Source organism: Podarcis tiliguerta, assembly GCF_965153285.1.
Source record: "Podarcis tiliguerta genome assembly, chromosome: 5".
In the NCBI taxonomy this organism is placed as follows: Eukaryota; Metazoa; Chordata; class Lepidosauria; order Squamata; family Lacertidae; genus Podarcis; species Podarcis tiliguerta.
This window is the reverse complement of record NC_139538.1, coordinates 83,589,296-83,605,018: the sequence shown is the minus strand read 5'-3', so window position 1 is coordinate 83,605,018 and position 15,723 is coordinate 83,589,296. Positions and strand designations below refer to the sequence as shown.

The following is a 15,723-nucleotide window of genomic DNA, read 5'->3' as shown; positions in this document are numbered from 1 at the left end:
TGAATGTATATGAGGAATTTTATGAATAAGACCAAAGCCAAGGGGATTCAGACTGAGCTCTAACAGAAACGATTGCTCCCTTAAATAGTGTTCGTCACATTCTGCTACTCGGAGGAGGGTCCACACTGGAGATATGGGTACGCCCAGATAATGCCTATGCTTGGGAAATTTTTACTTCCCCACAGCCCTCACCACCACTTGAATAATAATAATAATAATAATAATAATAATAATAGTATACCACTCTTCATATGAAGAGCTGAGGACAGTTCACAACAGAAAAATAACAAAATTAGAATGCTTGGACCATTTACAAGGTTTTCTAGTGTGCCTAAGCTACAATCCCCTCATGATGATACCTGATAATTGTTTTATTTTATATTTACAAGTTGATAATGAAGAACATGGACATGGCTTAAGAGAAAATAATATTGACTTAAATAATTTTGTACTGCTCTTCAGCCAAAATGAAAAAGACGTACAGCAACCTTTTGTCATTTCTTGGAAGACTGCTAAGCCATCTAGTCTAATCAAGAGTTCTGGAGAACTTGAAAGCTTGTGCACTATTGTGCAATATGTTGGTTGGCCTACTAAATGTATTGCCATAACAACAGACGGCCGAACAACACATTTTTATATTACGTAATCTTGAAAATATAAACTTGTTCCTTTTAAAGGGTACTTTACATTTACCTGATATCCTTTTGACTGAGTGAATGCTAGTCTACCTTCCCTCTTGGATCCTAGTTGCCCTGCTTTCGACAAGCTCCACTTCATCACAAGTCCTCCCCTTTGGATATGTAGCCTGAACATGCAAGGGTGAAAAGGGTGTTGGGGGCCTGGGATGAATGTGCCACTACCTTAATGCCCACCCTGCCCCACAACACACTGGTCCGGCCCCCTCCACTCCTAGACTTCACACACTTAGTACAAAGTTCAGGTGTTTGGCTGAATGCCCTCTTGCAATCTGAAGTTGTGAGTTATCAGGTTTCCCAGTTGTGTGGAGGCTTCTAAGAATGTTTAGCTGAACATGCTGAGAAGCTTCTTTCAGACTTTCATGCTCAAGTGGGAAGATTGGGAGTAGAGGGGTTGAGGCTGCCATGCTCAGGGATGTTGTAGAGTGAGACTGCCCCCACCCGGCTTAGAATCATAGAATCATAGAGTTGGAAGAGACCACAAGGGCCATCGAGTCCAACCCCCTGCCAAGCAGGAAACACCATCAGAGCACTCCTGACATATGGTTGTCAAGCCTCTGCTTAAAGGCCTCCAAAGAAGGAGACTCCACCACACTCCTTGGCAGCAAATTCCACTGTCAAACAGCTCTTACTGTCAGGAAGTTCTTCCTAATGTTTAGGTGGAATCTTCTTTCTTGTAGTTTGGATCCATTGCTCCGTGTCCGCTTCTCTGGAGCAGCAGAAAACAACCTTTCTCCCTCCTCTTTGTCCTTGTCTACAATCATTCCATGAACCAGCTGAATGAAGCCTGCAGACAACAGTTTGAGGACCATTGTCTTATCCTGCACAATGTGCTTTCTTCTTAACTTCATGTGCTTCTGAGAAGGTAGGGACCACACATTTCTCCCCTATATAATGCCACATACATTCACACATTCCTCATGCAAGTAAAGAATCTATTATAGTTATTTAATACAGGGCAAGTTTATAGTCTCCAGTATTTTGATAGAAGAAAAACTGCCCTTACCAAAATCTGGATGAAAATGCCATGTGTGCCACTTGTAAAAAGGTAAAGGGACCCCTGACCATTAGGTCCAGTCGTGACCAACTCTGGGGTTGCGACGCTCATCTCGCTTTATTGGCCGAGGGAGCCGGTGTACAGCTTCCGGGTCATGTGGCCAGCATGACTAAGCCGCGCTTCTGGTGAACCAGAGCAGCACACGGAAACACTGTTTACCTTCCCGCTGGAGCGGTACCTATTTATCTACTTGCACTTCATGCTTTCAAACTGCTAGGTTGGCAGGAGCAGGGACCGAGCAACGGGAGCTCACCCCGTCGCGGGGATTCGAACCGCCAACCTTCTGATCAGCAAGTCCTAGGCTCTGTGGTTTAACCCACAGCGCCACCCGCGTTCCTACAGTGTCACTTGTAGGGCTAAGAAAAACAGCAAGTGTGCAGACAAATAAAGGTGCAAGTGCAGGCCTTGCTGGAAGTGACACCATCTCATTTCTAAGGGTGTTTCTTGGTGATCTACAACTATAGTAGTTGCAAACCTGCCTGTTTCCACACCAGGACAAATACGACAAAATTTTGAAGCCTATCTTCTGCCATAAAAGAAATGTTCCTGTTTAGGGTTGCAGTCAGCCATTCCCTCCAAGCAAGATTTTTCACTCGCCTCTCTATCCCACCAGTATTCCTTTTACTTTTCCAATTGTTCGTTTTCAATTTTGTTGCTACTGAGCATGCTCCGTCCTGTTTGGGCTGCTTTTTGGGGTGGTTGGGTGTGGATTGCCCCAACATGGTTTTATTCTTTCTTTTTTTGTACTAAGCAATTGATTCTCAGTGGCCCCATTTTGGCTACAGTCCTGTCAGCACTGGCCACCTGAGTTTACCATTATTGAGCAGTCTCCAATCGCTAGGAAAGTTTGGTGTGAAGATGAGTGAGAAAGAGATGATGCTAAGAGGCTTACCCTTTTGTGCACTGAGGGGGATTTAAAGCCTTGCTTTGGGTTACTATGACAACATATCTGCCAGCTGATAAATCCTAAACAACCCTGTTCCTTGTGGCAGCTGCAACTGTATTGTTGGCAGCTAGTACCAACTAGCCCCCATTCTGATGCTTTCATCCTGGTGTTTTTAATGATTCCCCAAACCATAAGCACCCTCTGCAGGCTCACTGTTGACCTAAAAGAAATCAGTTGTAATCTTAAAGTACCAAGAAGATTCACAATGCATAATCATTAACAAAGACAGAAAAGGAAGCGGGAAATATTCATGTGTATACAATCTTCTATCTGTAGGCCATTCCACCTCTTCTCCAACATTCTACAATACTGAACACAAGTTTGCACCTATTAACATTTTATTTTTCCCATTATACCTTTCCCAAAACTGAAGTTTTCCTGGTCCTTTTAACCACTCCAGTGTTGTAACTCCCTCACAAAATATCTGAATTGTACAAGATATATCAACAGTAGCATAAACATAGTGCCATGTGCTTTCTGCAGCCAGATTACTTAAATATCGTTGCTTACTACATTCTCTTACAAAACAACTTTGCCTATGAAAATATTAAAAATGCATGCCACTTTGTTTATCATATATATAAATATTTTGAATGAGTATTTTGTTCCTTCCGTTCAAGTGTGTGTGTGTGGGGGGGGGAAACCCTTATGCCCTCTTAATAGTCACATTTTCTCAGCTCATCATTAGGTCTGGTTGAATTGTTTCTTTTAACTACCTATAAAAATAGGAATAAATTTGACCAGGACATAATATCCAGTGCTTCCTGTTATGTACTGAAGTTCTCACCCTGGGCCAGCAGGGGGATACTGTATATAGTTATGCAAATGAAGGATCGAAAGTGATGTTCAGTGATTGGATAGTTTGTATGCAAATGAAGGATTGAAAGTGACGTTCAGTGATTGGATAGTTTTAGAAAGTTGTAACAGTTACACTGTTCTGGAGCTCTATATAAGCAGGCTGACTGAGCTTTTCAGTTCAGTTCTGTTCTGGCCTCTGAAATAAACAAGAGCTGTTTGAAGAATCACTGTGTCATCTGATATGTTCGCCCACAACTTAACACTTCCTGCTCTTACAGTAAAGGAGGAAGGATTACTGAGCAGACAGGTTCCTACTGCTATTCAACTTTGATGTGAACATGAGAAGGGGAAAATACTAGTCCTCACACCACTTTCAGCACTGCTTGCCAAAAGCTCCTGTTGTTACCTGGCTGCTCATCAAATATTGGCCTGCCTTGTGCCTGAGAAATTGCACGTTACTGCATTATTCTGTGCACTCACAGGACAGAACACTTTGTCATTATTTGTGGGCATTATTTTACAAAAGTGAAGGATAATTATCCAAGCCACTGCTTGTTATACCATTCTCAATCAGCCATGCAAACACATACATGTGCAATGTCACATGCTAGAAAAATCTAGAATGGATGATTTATGTATTAGCACACACATAGTACAAAGATTTACAAACTACAGGGTGAAAAAGCTCTGCAAACAGTGCACAATGACAAATGTAGATAAAAACATAGTTAAAATCCAGAAACCAATTAAAAGACAAATAAGTTTGGGGCTTTTAAGGAAAAAGTGCATGATTGGTTGGCTATGCAGCTGCATTAACACATCCATTATTTCAGATGATGTGTAAAACATGCATTTTCTAGAAACAGAATTTGGTAGTGGCAGCAAATCTTGGAAACATCTTATTTCCCTTAAAAGACAGGCAACTTTCAATTTGGGAGGCAGGGTTCTTTGTGGCAGAGATGACCATTTGCTACTTGAAAGTTCCCTAGGCGCTGCTCAGGAGGAGCTCCAGTGGCAAGATCTTACTCAGCACAAGCCCAGTTCCTCCCACGTTCCATACATCTGTCGCCTTGCAGCTTTCTAAGCCACAATAATCCTTCCCCAATTATTGACTAAGAAAGCCTTAAAAATAGATTGCAAAAATTCTGCAAAACTAATTCATACAAGCAAATTAAGCATGCATGCTAAGTCTTTTTACATAGTTTGCACTGCTGGCCAATATGCAACACTACAGAAAGATGCTTTTCCCAAAACAATTTTCATCACCAAGACACAATCTGAATCCTTTTAGGAGGCAAGGCAGCAGGATCTATCATATTTAAACTTGATTAGGCATTTGGTTAGACTAACCTGAATCCCTTTTATATAACTTGTCAGGAAAACACACCAGCTATTTTTTCACTGGGAAATTCCCCTCCACTTCCTTCTCCCTCTGAGAACTCAATAACAAACCCATGAAATTATTTCTTGCTTTTTTTTTAAAAAAATGAAAACTCATTAACCTTTCCAGCTCTGCACCCACAGAGCCTCTTTTAAATGGATAAATCTGAGCTTTATCTGCTTTGCCTGAAATTCTGTTTCACTGATCTCAGATTATTGCTCCATTTCACTCTACTAAACCTCCAAACAAAATATATTTTAGAATGATCTGCTCTGAGGTTGTGTTTGTTTGTTTTTTGCAGTCACTTGAGAAACCTTCTATCTTCCTTCTGGGGCAAATAGAGTGCCAAAGATGTCTGATATAATTCCATCTGTGGGTCTGGTCCCTGGCTGGGAATCCAATCTCAGCTAGTTTGCAGAATGGAAGCCATATAAATACAGCACAAAATAAATAAAATGAGTAATGCAAGGAGGGTGAGCAATTTCCAGAAATAAACAGGGGTGTTGCTTTCTCGGCTTTGGGAAGGATTGCCCTGGTGATTTGGGTTTAAGTTCTACTGATAAACACAGGATTATAGATAGGATTTTCAGAGTCTGAAGTATGGTTATAGAGCCGTGCCCTGACCATTCTCACAAAGGGACAAGTTATTATGAATTTATGCCTTTCTTACAGTGTTCCTCTTAGGCCTGCTTCACACAATCATTTTTCCCTATACAGAGATTTAGATTAGGTTAGTATCCAGCCATTATCTGTAGTCTCCACCAATCCCTTTGGCAGAAGCTATGTTAAGTTTTCTCACTGCTTCCACCTTCCCTAGCACCTGGGGTGAACAGAAACTGACCCCTGCCCTCACCCAAATCTTCTAAATGCTCAAGGGAGTGCATGTATATGTCTAAGATCTGGCAATCAAATATGTGTTGCCCTTGTATATGGGGTTGGCCTAGTTGCATATCAAATTAAACCATAGTTAATCACAAGCAATGATTTAATATAAACACACAGTCTGCTACTGAACGCTGCTCAAAATTCTCACTCTACTACTCACCTACTCTGCTGCTGGGAAGCAAGGCAGAGTTTGGTGTGTCATGTGAATCTGGGTTGGCTGTTTGTTACCCCTGAGCAAATCATGAGTGGTAAGCAAAGCACAAACCCTTGTTACTGCTTGTTGAAGATCACAATATGCCAGACTTTAGCTTGTCCTCTCCGCCCCCCCCCCCCCCCCGCAATGGCATGGCAGCAGGAGTGGGAGAGGAGCACAGCAAGAACTTCTCTGCAGAATGCTTCACACTTACATAAAACCATAGTTAAGCTACAGCTTAATGTGATGTGCAAGCCAGGCCACAGTCTCTGTTTTGGAAAAATGACATCATGAAGAAGAGGTCCTAGCATAAGGTCATCAGGGCCAATTGAGACAAAGGGGAACACAAAAGCTGCAGACCAGGATTCCTAATACTTTATAAATGCTTTTTCAAGGAAAGTTGTCAGTACAACTACACTCACACCTGCAAACCGGACACTTCCATACCATTCCACCAACTATACTGAAGAGAGCTGGCAGTAACTGTTTGACAGGACCCTCAAGTTGAGAGTTGTTGTGCAAGCAGATATAAAGCAGAAGCCATGTGGTGCAGCTTCTCTGGCATCAGCCCTCATATTATGCTGGAAGAGGCTCAAACTGAGCCTCTGTTTCTGTCACCACCCATCATACTGATAAATAGAAGAGCTTCTCATAGCCCAATTCTGTACATGGAATTAAGTCCTACTGGGTTCAATGAAACTTAGCCTCTTGCAAGTCTGCTATAGATTTCAGAAGGTCTGAAGCCCAGGCATGAAGCAGTGGCTTAAGTCTTCGGTGTGTGTGTGTGTGTGTGTGTGTGTGTGTGAGTGAGAGAGAGAGAGAGCTTGCAGAAAAAAACAAGGTTTACATTCTTGCCATCTCTTAGGACCCAACCAAATGTAGAGCTCAAGCCACGATGGTTACCACAAAAGGAAGTTGCTTGGCCTTTTTCCACACTGTAACGGCTAGCAGATCTTAACCCCTATTTATATTTCATGACAGTATGTGTTTCCCCGCCCCTAATCCAGACCACTGGCTGCCATCGGCATGAAAATGCAGAAAATGCCCCACTTTACCTCTACATCCGACACCTTCATGCGTGTGCCCTCTTTGCCCACAAAGATATCATCGATGTCCACAAGGATGTAGCGATCAAGGGTCAGACATAGACGCTTGCCAGTCAGGTAAGCAATAGAGTCAACAAAGATCAGCTTGTGAAGCCAGAAGTTGAGGTTATTGCCAAAAAGGACCCGCTGGATGCCATCATGCAGACCAAGGTCCTGCACCACGGTGGCATGCAGAGCTCTGTGGGTGGTCAGATGCGGGATTGACTCTGAAGATTTGGTGCTGGCCATCAACACAGGTTCGTAGGTGGTGTGATTTGACTGGAACACTGTCCAGTCATCACCGGGCAGGGGGCCTTGCTCCACTTCATTGGCCTGAGTTACGTACAGCAGCGGGGCACTGGGATTGATGTGATAGTCTCGCAACCCTAGATTGGAATGTAGGAAAAGGGGAAAGCCCTTGAGTTGAGCACTGAGCAAGCTGTTCTCATTTGCTTTGAAGAAGCCAATGATCCCCACTCCATATTCCACACAGTATTTGTCCAAGAGGTCCCTGTTCCAGGTATCCAGGTTCACATATTTAAGGATATTCTCATAGATAATAAGAGCATAGCGGCCATGGTCTTTGTCTGTCAGAGTGGGCATGTCTCCCTTTCCAGGGGCAATCTCTGTCCTGTATTTAAACCGGCTAGATTCCAAGATAGCCACAATCTCCTGACCCAGTTGGGAATAGATGCTTTCCACAAAGACGAGCACCACAGGGTCTGTGCGTGAGTTGTCCACTGATTTCATAAGCCTCCAGCTTGCCTGGGGTTGAATAAGAACCCTGTGCTGGTTGCTACAATCGCTGAAGGGCAATGGAGGTGGTTCCTTTATTTTGGGGCTGTTGGTGACGTAGTAAGCCAGGAAGCACATGGAAATCAGGCTGAAAGCAATGAGCAGCAGGATCAATCTGTGGAGCTCCAGCTGTCGCACATGCCTCACTACTTTCCACAGATGAATCATGGTGAGGTGCGTGGCTTATCCCTTCCTCAAGCTTGGTACCAACCAAGCTGCCTACGGTGTCTCCAACGCCACCACCGGAAGAGCCAGTGGCAGCTCACGGAGAAGAAATGTGGGCTGCAGAGAGGGATAAAGCTTAAGCAAGCAGCTACAAGACTAGATGCCCAGTGATCTGCCATTTATCTCAAGTGACCATGGCCTTCAAGTCCCATTGCTCCTCTGAGTGCTGCTGCTGCTGCTGCCCTCCTCCTTCACTTCTCCACTTGCTCAGAAGAGTCCTAGGAAGGAGGTGGGTCATGTGCAGTTCTGAATTCCTTGGCTTCAGATGCAAATGGCAGGCATCAGGGGTAGGGAAAGCATTCCACAAACTGAAGAGTTGCTTCGGCTGGCTGACTTGCCCGTCACATGGTAGTCACCGTCGACTGGCAACCTGAAATTCAGAAAGAAATCACATGTTAAGGGCAGGCGAACTAGTGGGCTTTGGGAAGAGGGCAGTGGGACAGTGCGCTTGCGGATTAGAATCACATCATTTTCTTCTGATATACTCACTAACAAGTGGGATGGGAACCTTGTGGCCTTCAAGATGCTATTGAAATCCAACTCCCATCAGCCCTATTCGGCATGGTCAATAGGTCAATGATGGGGGTTATTGTCCAACAACAACTGGAGGACGACAGACTCCTGCCTGTAACAAAATGTTGCATGTGCAGGCACACCAGTTCAGGGTTCCAGCCAGCCTAGCATACCCTTTCCAGGGGATTTAATTCCATTTCTCCCTCTTTTCCTCTCTCCCTCTCCCATGACATTCTGTGACCACTGAGCACTCTCAGTTCAGACTTAGCTGTTTTGGGTCCTCATCCCTGTTAAGGTTCTCCTTCCTGAAGTTTCTTTTCTCCCCTTCTTATTTTGGGTGATAATATTCCCTTCATGAGTCTCAGAAGCCTCATTTTGGGTATATAGCCATCATAACTTAGGATATGAAAAGTAAAGTGTCCTTGGCTCATAGCTCATCTCTGCCACGAATCTGCAAGATTCAGCAGGTCAGTTATTGGCTCTTGATCTGGTATTACATTTACAGGGCTATGTGATGAGTCAGGCAAGAAAACAAATTAAAAGACCCTTGTCCCAGAGAAGAATTGGATTTCCCAAGCTGTTATTTAGTTATTGCATCTTTAGAATACTCTCTCATTCATGTTACCAACATGCAAATATTCCCTACCCAAGTCTGCCACTATGAGTAGAGAAAAAAGAACCTATGGAATTTCATCACTCACTCAGCACTTTGCAATATTCGGCACTGAGGGAGAAGTGCCAAGTTTGCATAGATTTTTCATTCTGAAAAAGCAGGATTTGATTAATCCCACCTGGGCACAGGTAAATGGGTCTTGGGGGGAAAACCCAGGATAAACCCTTATTATTAGATTAATTTCCCCCTGAAATTATTATTAAAGTATGTATTGTTAGGAAAGGGTCTCTGTCGGAAAATATTAGACACAAGGAAAAAGAATAGGAATACAAATAATAAATTTAGGTCCATACTTCTTAAAACTGCCCAGTGATTATGGTGCCAAATTTAATATCCCAATTCACAAGGATATAAAGCACACAAAATGCTAGGTGAGATGAAAGGAAACCTAATAGGGTGGGCTCAGGAACACAGGAACATAATATTTCAAGTGGCTACAGGCAGAAAAGTGACTTCAAACAAACAACATAGTGCTGTTCTGGAGACCGGCCCTTATCAAGAATAAATCCTTTTGCTCTCACATCATGTTTCCCACCCTAACGTGGCAGGGTGCAGAATAAGCATTTTAAACAGACTTGTAAACAGATTAGAGAGAGGAAGCCTCCTAGCAACCAGAAACCCTCCCAGCAACCAGGTTGGGAAGCTTTTCCTAAGGGAAGAGAGGTGTTTTTCAGGCCATCTGCATACCATAAATGACTAGTGTTACATAGAAATTGAATAAATAAGTAATATTACAGTGTGTGGTGGTGGTGGGGTTATTGTTTTGGTTTGCTACCATGTTATGTATTTTTTTGTCTTTATATTGTAATCACCCTGTGATCCTCAGATATAGAAACAACAATGATATAGAAACAACAACAACAACAACAACAACAACCAGTATGGGTAGATAGGCAAGCATCTAAACATTTTATAGGCAAGTCAATTCTGTAGACTTACTTGCAAAGCTGATTTTGTTTTATTTTTTTAAGGAGAGGGACTCTTATTACCTCATTTGTTTAGCTAAGAGATATCGGTGTCTCGGTTATGTGTAATGGAACTTTCCCTCCACAATGAACAAATGCAGCAAGACACCCAGTCACTGCTTGGGATCAGAGGGCAGATGTTCTAGATCAGGGGTTGTCAACCTGGTCCCTACCACCCACTAGTGGGCATTTCAGGATTCTAGGTGGGCGGTAGGGGGTTCTACGGCACCAGCTAAATCCTCCTTCCATCAAGCACTGGTGGGCAGTAAGGAAATTTTACCATCTGGAAAGATGCATTAGTGGGCGGTAGGTATAAAAAGGTTGACTACCCCTGTTCTAGATAAATATAAGCCCAAGCATTTATTCTTTTAGAAATTAAAATATAGCTGCCGTGCATGGCATTTATCTCACCTTAAAAAACCACGAAAAATAAGGGTCTTGTACTTGACCAACAGAGAATAAATCTTCAACTATAACGACAATAATACACAAATTTTTCACAGAAAATGGTCTAAACCAGTTCTATAATAAACTCTACCATCTCATCATTCTCTTCAGCATTGAGAGCGTTATGTCCCACTGACAATAATTTAACTCTGAGTTCAGTCTCACAGGGATGAGTCTTTGTAAAAAATAAAAATAGGAGCCAGAAGGCAGCATGGTGTGTGAGCAACAACGTAATTGCAAAGTCTTTGGACCAAAGCTATCAAAGAAATGATGGTGAAGCTGAACTGCACTAAATACTATACAAGACACAGGGTGCTCACGGGAACAAACTGTGTCTCTTTGCAACTTTCCTCCCAGGATGTGGCAAATTTTATCATCACCCTAATTTTTCTAGTGCTGAATGTTGCATCTGGTTTACAAAGAGCGGCACTGACACCACCTGCTAGTATCTGAATGCAAGGGCTCCCGCACGGCCCTTCGTCCCTTTCCGCAGCATGCAGGGATGGAGTGGCCAAACAATGGCTGAGTGGCATGCAGAAGCAAAGGTCCCTGTGGCACACCGGCGAGAGCCAGGAGAGTGCGCAAAACAAATGCACCATTTGAAGTCTCTGCAAAGCTCTTAACAAGCCTCTGTTTGTTACAAGCATGCAAGCATGAGCACACACACAAATTAAAGGCCTATATCAGATTGCTGCTCAAGAATCTGTCAGCTCCGATCTCTTTAACAAGGCCTCAGTGCCAGAGGGTATGCCAGCTGGCACAAGGTGCGTGAAAACAGTTTTGGAACTGTGTCAGCATGGGCCCGGGGATGGTTGGGGAGGGAAGCAGAATGACATGGTGCAGGAGAGCACGGTGCCCAGCAACAATCTATAGACCTATATTGCTAAACCCAGACAAGTTTCCCCTGCAAAGATTACAGAACAGACAGCAAGCAGCTTGCTCGCAAAACAAAAGAAGTGACACGGCTCCATCTCACATGATTAAATCTACAGATGACCAGATACAGTGTTTCATGTTGTCCATGGAGAAAATTGGCATCTCCAAGCAGTAGGGTGGCCAGAACGGCTTGAGCTCCAGTGGTACAGAGCAGGAGGTCTGAATGAGAGAGGCAGGGACTGCAAACTGAGAAGGCGGAGTGTGGTGTTATGGCCAGAGTTTTTGGAAGTGGGTTCTCCCTCTTCAGCCATGAACCTCTCTGAGTGGCCTTGAGTGATTCATTAGTGCAAGTCCGTGTTGGCTGTCCTGAGCCACTTCAAGAAAAGGCAGGGAGAAAATGTAACAAGGAAGCAATGCTATCAGGTATGCTCCTGCCAACCTAGCAGTTCGAAAGCACGTCAAAGTGCAAGTAGATCAATAGGTACTGCTCCAGCGGGAAGGTAAACGGCGTTTCCGTGCGCTGCTCTGGTTCGCCAGAAGCGGCTTAGTCATGCTGGCCACATGACCCGGAAGCTGTACGCCGGCTCCCTCGGCCAATAAAGCGAGATGAGCGCCGCAACCTAATGGACCTAATGGTCAGGGGTCCCTTTACCTTTACTATCAGGTATGATCAGTAATCTCTGTTGCGTTGAGACTACAGTTTCTGCCAGAACCGCTGCCCCCCCCCCCAATATACTGCTGTGTTTATAAATGCTTCAACTATCGTACTGGGCAGTCATGGAAAAGGCACTTCAATGCACTGCTTAAGCAGCCTCCTGCACTTGCATATTCAAAAGCTGGTGACTTCCCAGAAGCAAAAAGGGACTTCCAGAGCTTGGAAAGTGAGACTCCTGCAGAACTTCTTGTCCCTTTCCACAGCAAGCAAGAATGGAATTGGGTAAAACAGGCACCAATGTATGCAAAAATGCTTAATGTACATAATTTAACCAGGCAGCAGTATCTGACACTGTGAAGGAAGCAAAGGAACTGTTTTTTATGGCAGCCAGGGCAGGTTTAAGCTATATATTTATTCCTCTGACTCCTTTTTAGTAACACATCATTAAGCACTGCCCCCATAAAAACAAAGGCGTCTTTGAAATCTTTGCAGCAACTCAGCTTCCTCCTCCTCTCTGGCTGTGTCATTATTAGAATTTACAATATGGGTGGCAATGGAGATAATTTATGACCATGAAAATCCATAAGCTGCCTTTATTTGTAAAATGAACTCTAGGCAACTTGTGAACAAAATAGAAAACAACGTCAAGGGAGCATTGCCATTACAAAGCCACAATATAAGGAAGCGGTAACAAAACCAAACGAGAGGTAACCAAAACAAACCCTTAGTAACAACTTCAATCAATACCAAAAGCCTTATAGAAGAGCATGACTTCTCTTGAGTCAATTTACTCCAGATTAGGTACAATTAAAAAGCGGAAGAGAAGGAATACAGTGGTACCTCGAGTTACATACGCTTCAGGTTACAGACTCCGCTAACCCAGAAATAGTGCTTCAGGTTAAGAACTTTGCTTCAGGATAAGAACAAAAATCGTGCTCCAGCAGTGTGACGGCAGCAGCAGGAGGCCCCATTAGCTAAAGTGGTGCTTCAGGTAAAGAACAGTTTCAGGTTATGTACGGACCTCCAGAACGAATTAAGTACTTAACCCAAGGTACCACTGTAGAAATGCATGCCTTAGCCCTTGGTGATCAACCTTAGTTGATATGAAGGAGCTGACACGTCCCCACTCTCAACTACTGGTAGTAGAGGTAGTAATTATTAACCCAGATGGAACCCAATCAGGGCTGAGCCTGTCAAGCACAACATATCAACAATAATGTCTTGCAGCTGAAAAGGGTTCAGAGGGATTCTAGGGAGAATATCTTTGTCTGAAGGGGAAGCTTTTTGCATACATTCTGGATGGTGGGAAAGTTTCCAGTCGGCTGGCAGCCCTGAAAAGGGGAGCTATAAAATGAGAAGGGGCGAGAGAAGCATTACTTTTCTGTAGACAGATGAACATCTCCACTCGATTTGCAGTGGCATACTGTAAAAGTATACCCCCTACTAGGCCTGAAGAAAGCACTGTTGTCTGAAACTCAGCCTACCTACATTTTATTTGGGCAGCAAACATTGTATCATGCTGGGATATTTGGGGGAAAGAACCGGGAGAAGTAACTAGTGTCATGTCTTCCAAGGCTGCTTGGAAAACTTTCAGTGTTGGTTTAGATCTTGACAGGTGTGTATTCTTTGGGAGGATCATTCTGAAGTCTCAAGATAGAATGGAAGTTCTGCTCCTTTCCAGTATTATATGTGTTGTTTGCAATAGATCAATGGATTCAACATTCGGTCTGTAAGCTGGTACAAATACAACATGCCTAACCAAGGTGAAGAAACAGAAGCAGGTTACGCATTCGTGTATTCCCCCCCCCCTCTTTTCTGCAGAAATTTACCCCTCCCTTCCATGGTTTGTTTCAATCATGATGTCGCTTTATATCTATATCAGTGTCGCTGTTTACATTGGTTTACACTGTAAAAAGGTAAAGATAAAGGACAGTTAAGTCCAGTCGCAAACGATTCTGGGGTTGTGGCGCTCATCTTGCTTTACTGGCCGAGGGAGGCGACATTTATCTGCAGACAGTTTTTCTGGGTCATGTGGCCAGCATGACTAAGCCGCTTCTGGAGAAACCAGAGCAGCACACGGAAACACTGTTTACCTTCCCGCCGGAGTGGTAGCTATTTATCTACTTGCACTTTGATGTGCTTTCGAATTGCTAGGTTGGCAGGAGCAGGGACCGGCCAACGGAAGCTCACCCCGTCACAGGGATTCGAACTGCCGACCTTCCGATAAGCAAGCCCTAGGCTCAGTGGTTTAGACCACAGCGCCACCCCCATTCCCATCACTGTAAACCATGGCCAACTCGAATCAAATGCCTTAGTTCTGGTTATGGGTAGTGGTAGAAACCTAACAAGTGTAAAAGCCATGGTCACAACTGATGCGGACTTGACACCACACTGCGGTTCCTTCCCAGTGCAAAGGGTGACTAGGAGAAACAAATCTTACGTCTACATAGGACTTTTGTGTGGTTACACAAGTAAAAAGCTCTGCTACCCTTCAAAGGCACATGGTGGAATACAAAAATAGTACAATGGTACCTCGGTTTAAGAACAGTCCGGTTTAAGAACGATTCGGTTTACAAACTCTGCAAAACCGGAAATAGTGTCCTGGTTAAGAACTTTATCTCAGTCTAAGAAGAGAATCCAAATGGTGGAAGAGCACTGGCGGCGGAAGCCTCATTAGGGAAAGTGCACCTTGGTTTAAGAACGGTTTTGGTTTAAGAACAGACTTCTGGAACAGATTAAGTTTGTAAACCGAGGTACCACTGTAATGTGTTTGCATCCTGACAGCGGAAGAAAAAAAGCCCAACGTTTTGAATCTCCGAAAGCTCTATAAAAGACGAGTCTGCGATATCCATCTACATATAGAATTACGTAGACAAACCTAACATTTAAGGCCCATTGGATAACACATATACACATTCTGATTGGAGTTACTCACCGTCTGCCTAATAAACCACAGACAGAATTAGTAAAATCTGAGATTTGTATCCTTCCTTCTTTCAGTCACATATGGAAAACATCAATGGTTGTTTCCTTTAGAAACCGTATTCTTCAGCATTCAGCAATTTCAGAGTCCACCTTAACTGACTGGAAGCAGCACAAGCAGGCAGAGTGCCAACTGCAGACGTTAGACTGAGAAAAGAGACTTCATGTCCTGACAATCAAAGTGCACAGAAAGGTCACTGCTCTAATTCGAGTGATGCAACACAGCTCTTCAAGGTCTAGTCATCCACAGTGGTAGGGACCTAAGTGAACTAGACATCTGCTTCAGACACAAGAACTTGAATGATCCAAGAGGACTCTTCGGCACACGTTGCTATGCAAGGCTTTCGCTTCAGATATATGGATGCTTCTTAAGAGACACTATTATGGATATGCAGTGGGTTGGTGGAATTCTATACCACATTAAAATCAAAATCTTGTATTCAAAAGATAAGATTTAAATTGATAGAGCAGGGGCTGCAACAAAATGTGGAATGTTCCTATTCAGGTTTCCAGCCACTTCATTCCATTCCAAGCCCTGCTCCTGCTATCAGC

General features: G+C 43.6%; 1 protein-coding gene across 8 annotated transcripts in view; it reads right to left on the bottom strand.

The window, feature by feature from the left end:
- Positions 1-15,723, bottom strand: part of NDST2 (N-deacetylase and N-sulfotransferase 2) — a 103,272-nt gene that overhangs the window by 19,530 nt on the left and 68,019 nt on the right. For all 8 annotated transcript variants that reach the window (XR_014511157.1, XM_083440374.1, XM_083440370.1 and 5 more), the window contains one exon: positions 7,011-8,430. Coding sequence is in view for 7 of the 8 variants with exons in the window: in XM_083440374.1 (XP_083296500.1) it covers positions 7,011-8,003 (993 nt within the window). In the remaining variant the exon portion in view is untranslated. The remainder of the gene's footprint in view (positions 1-7,010; positions 8,431-15,723) is intronic.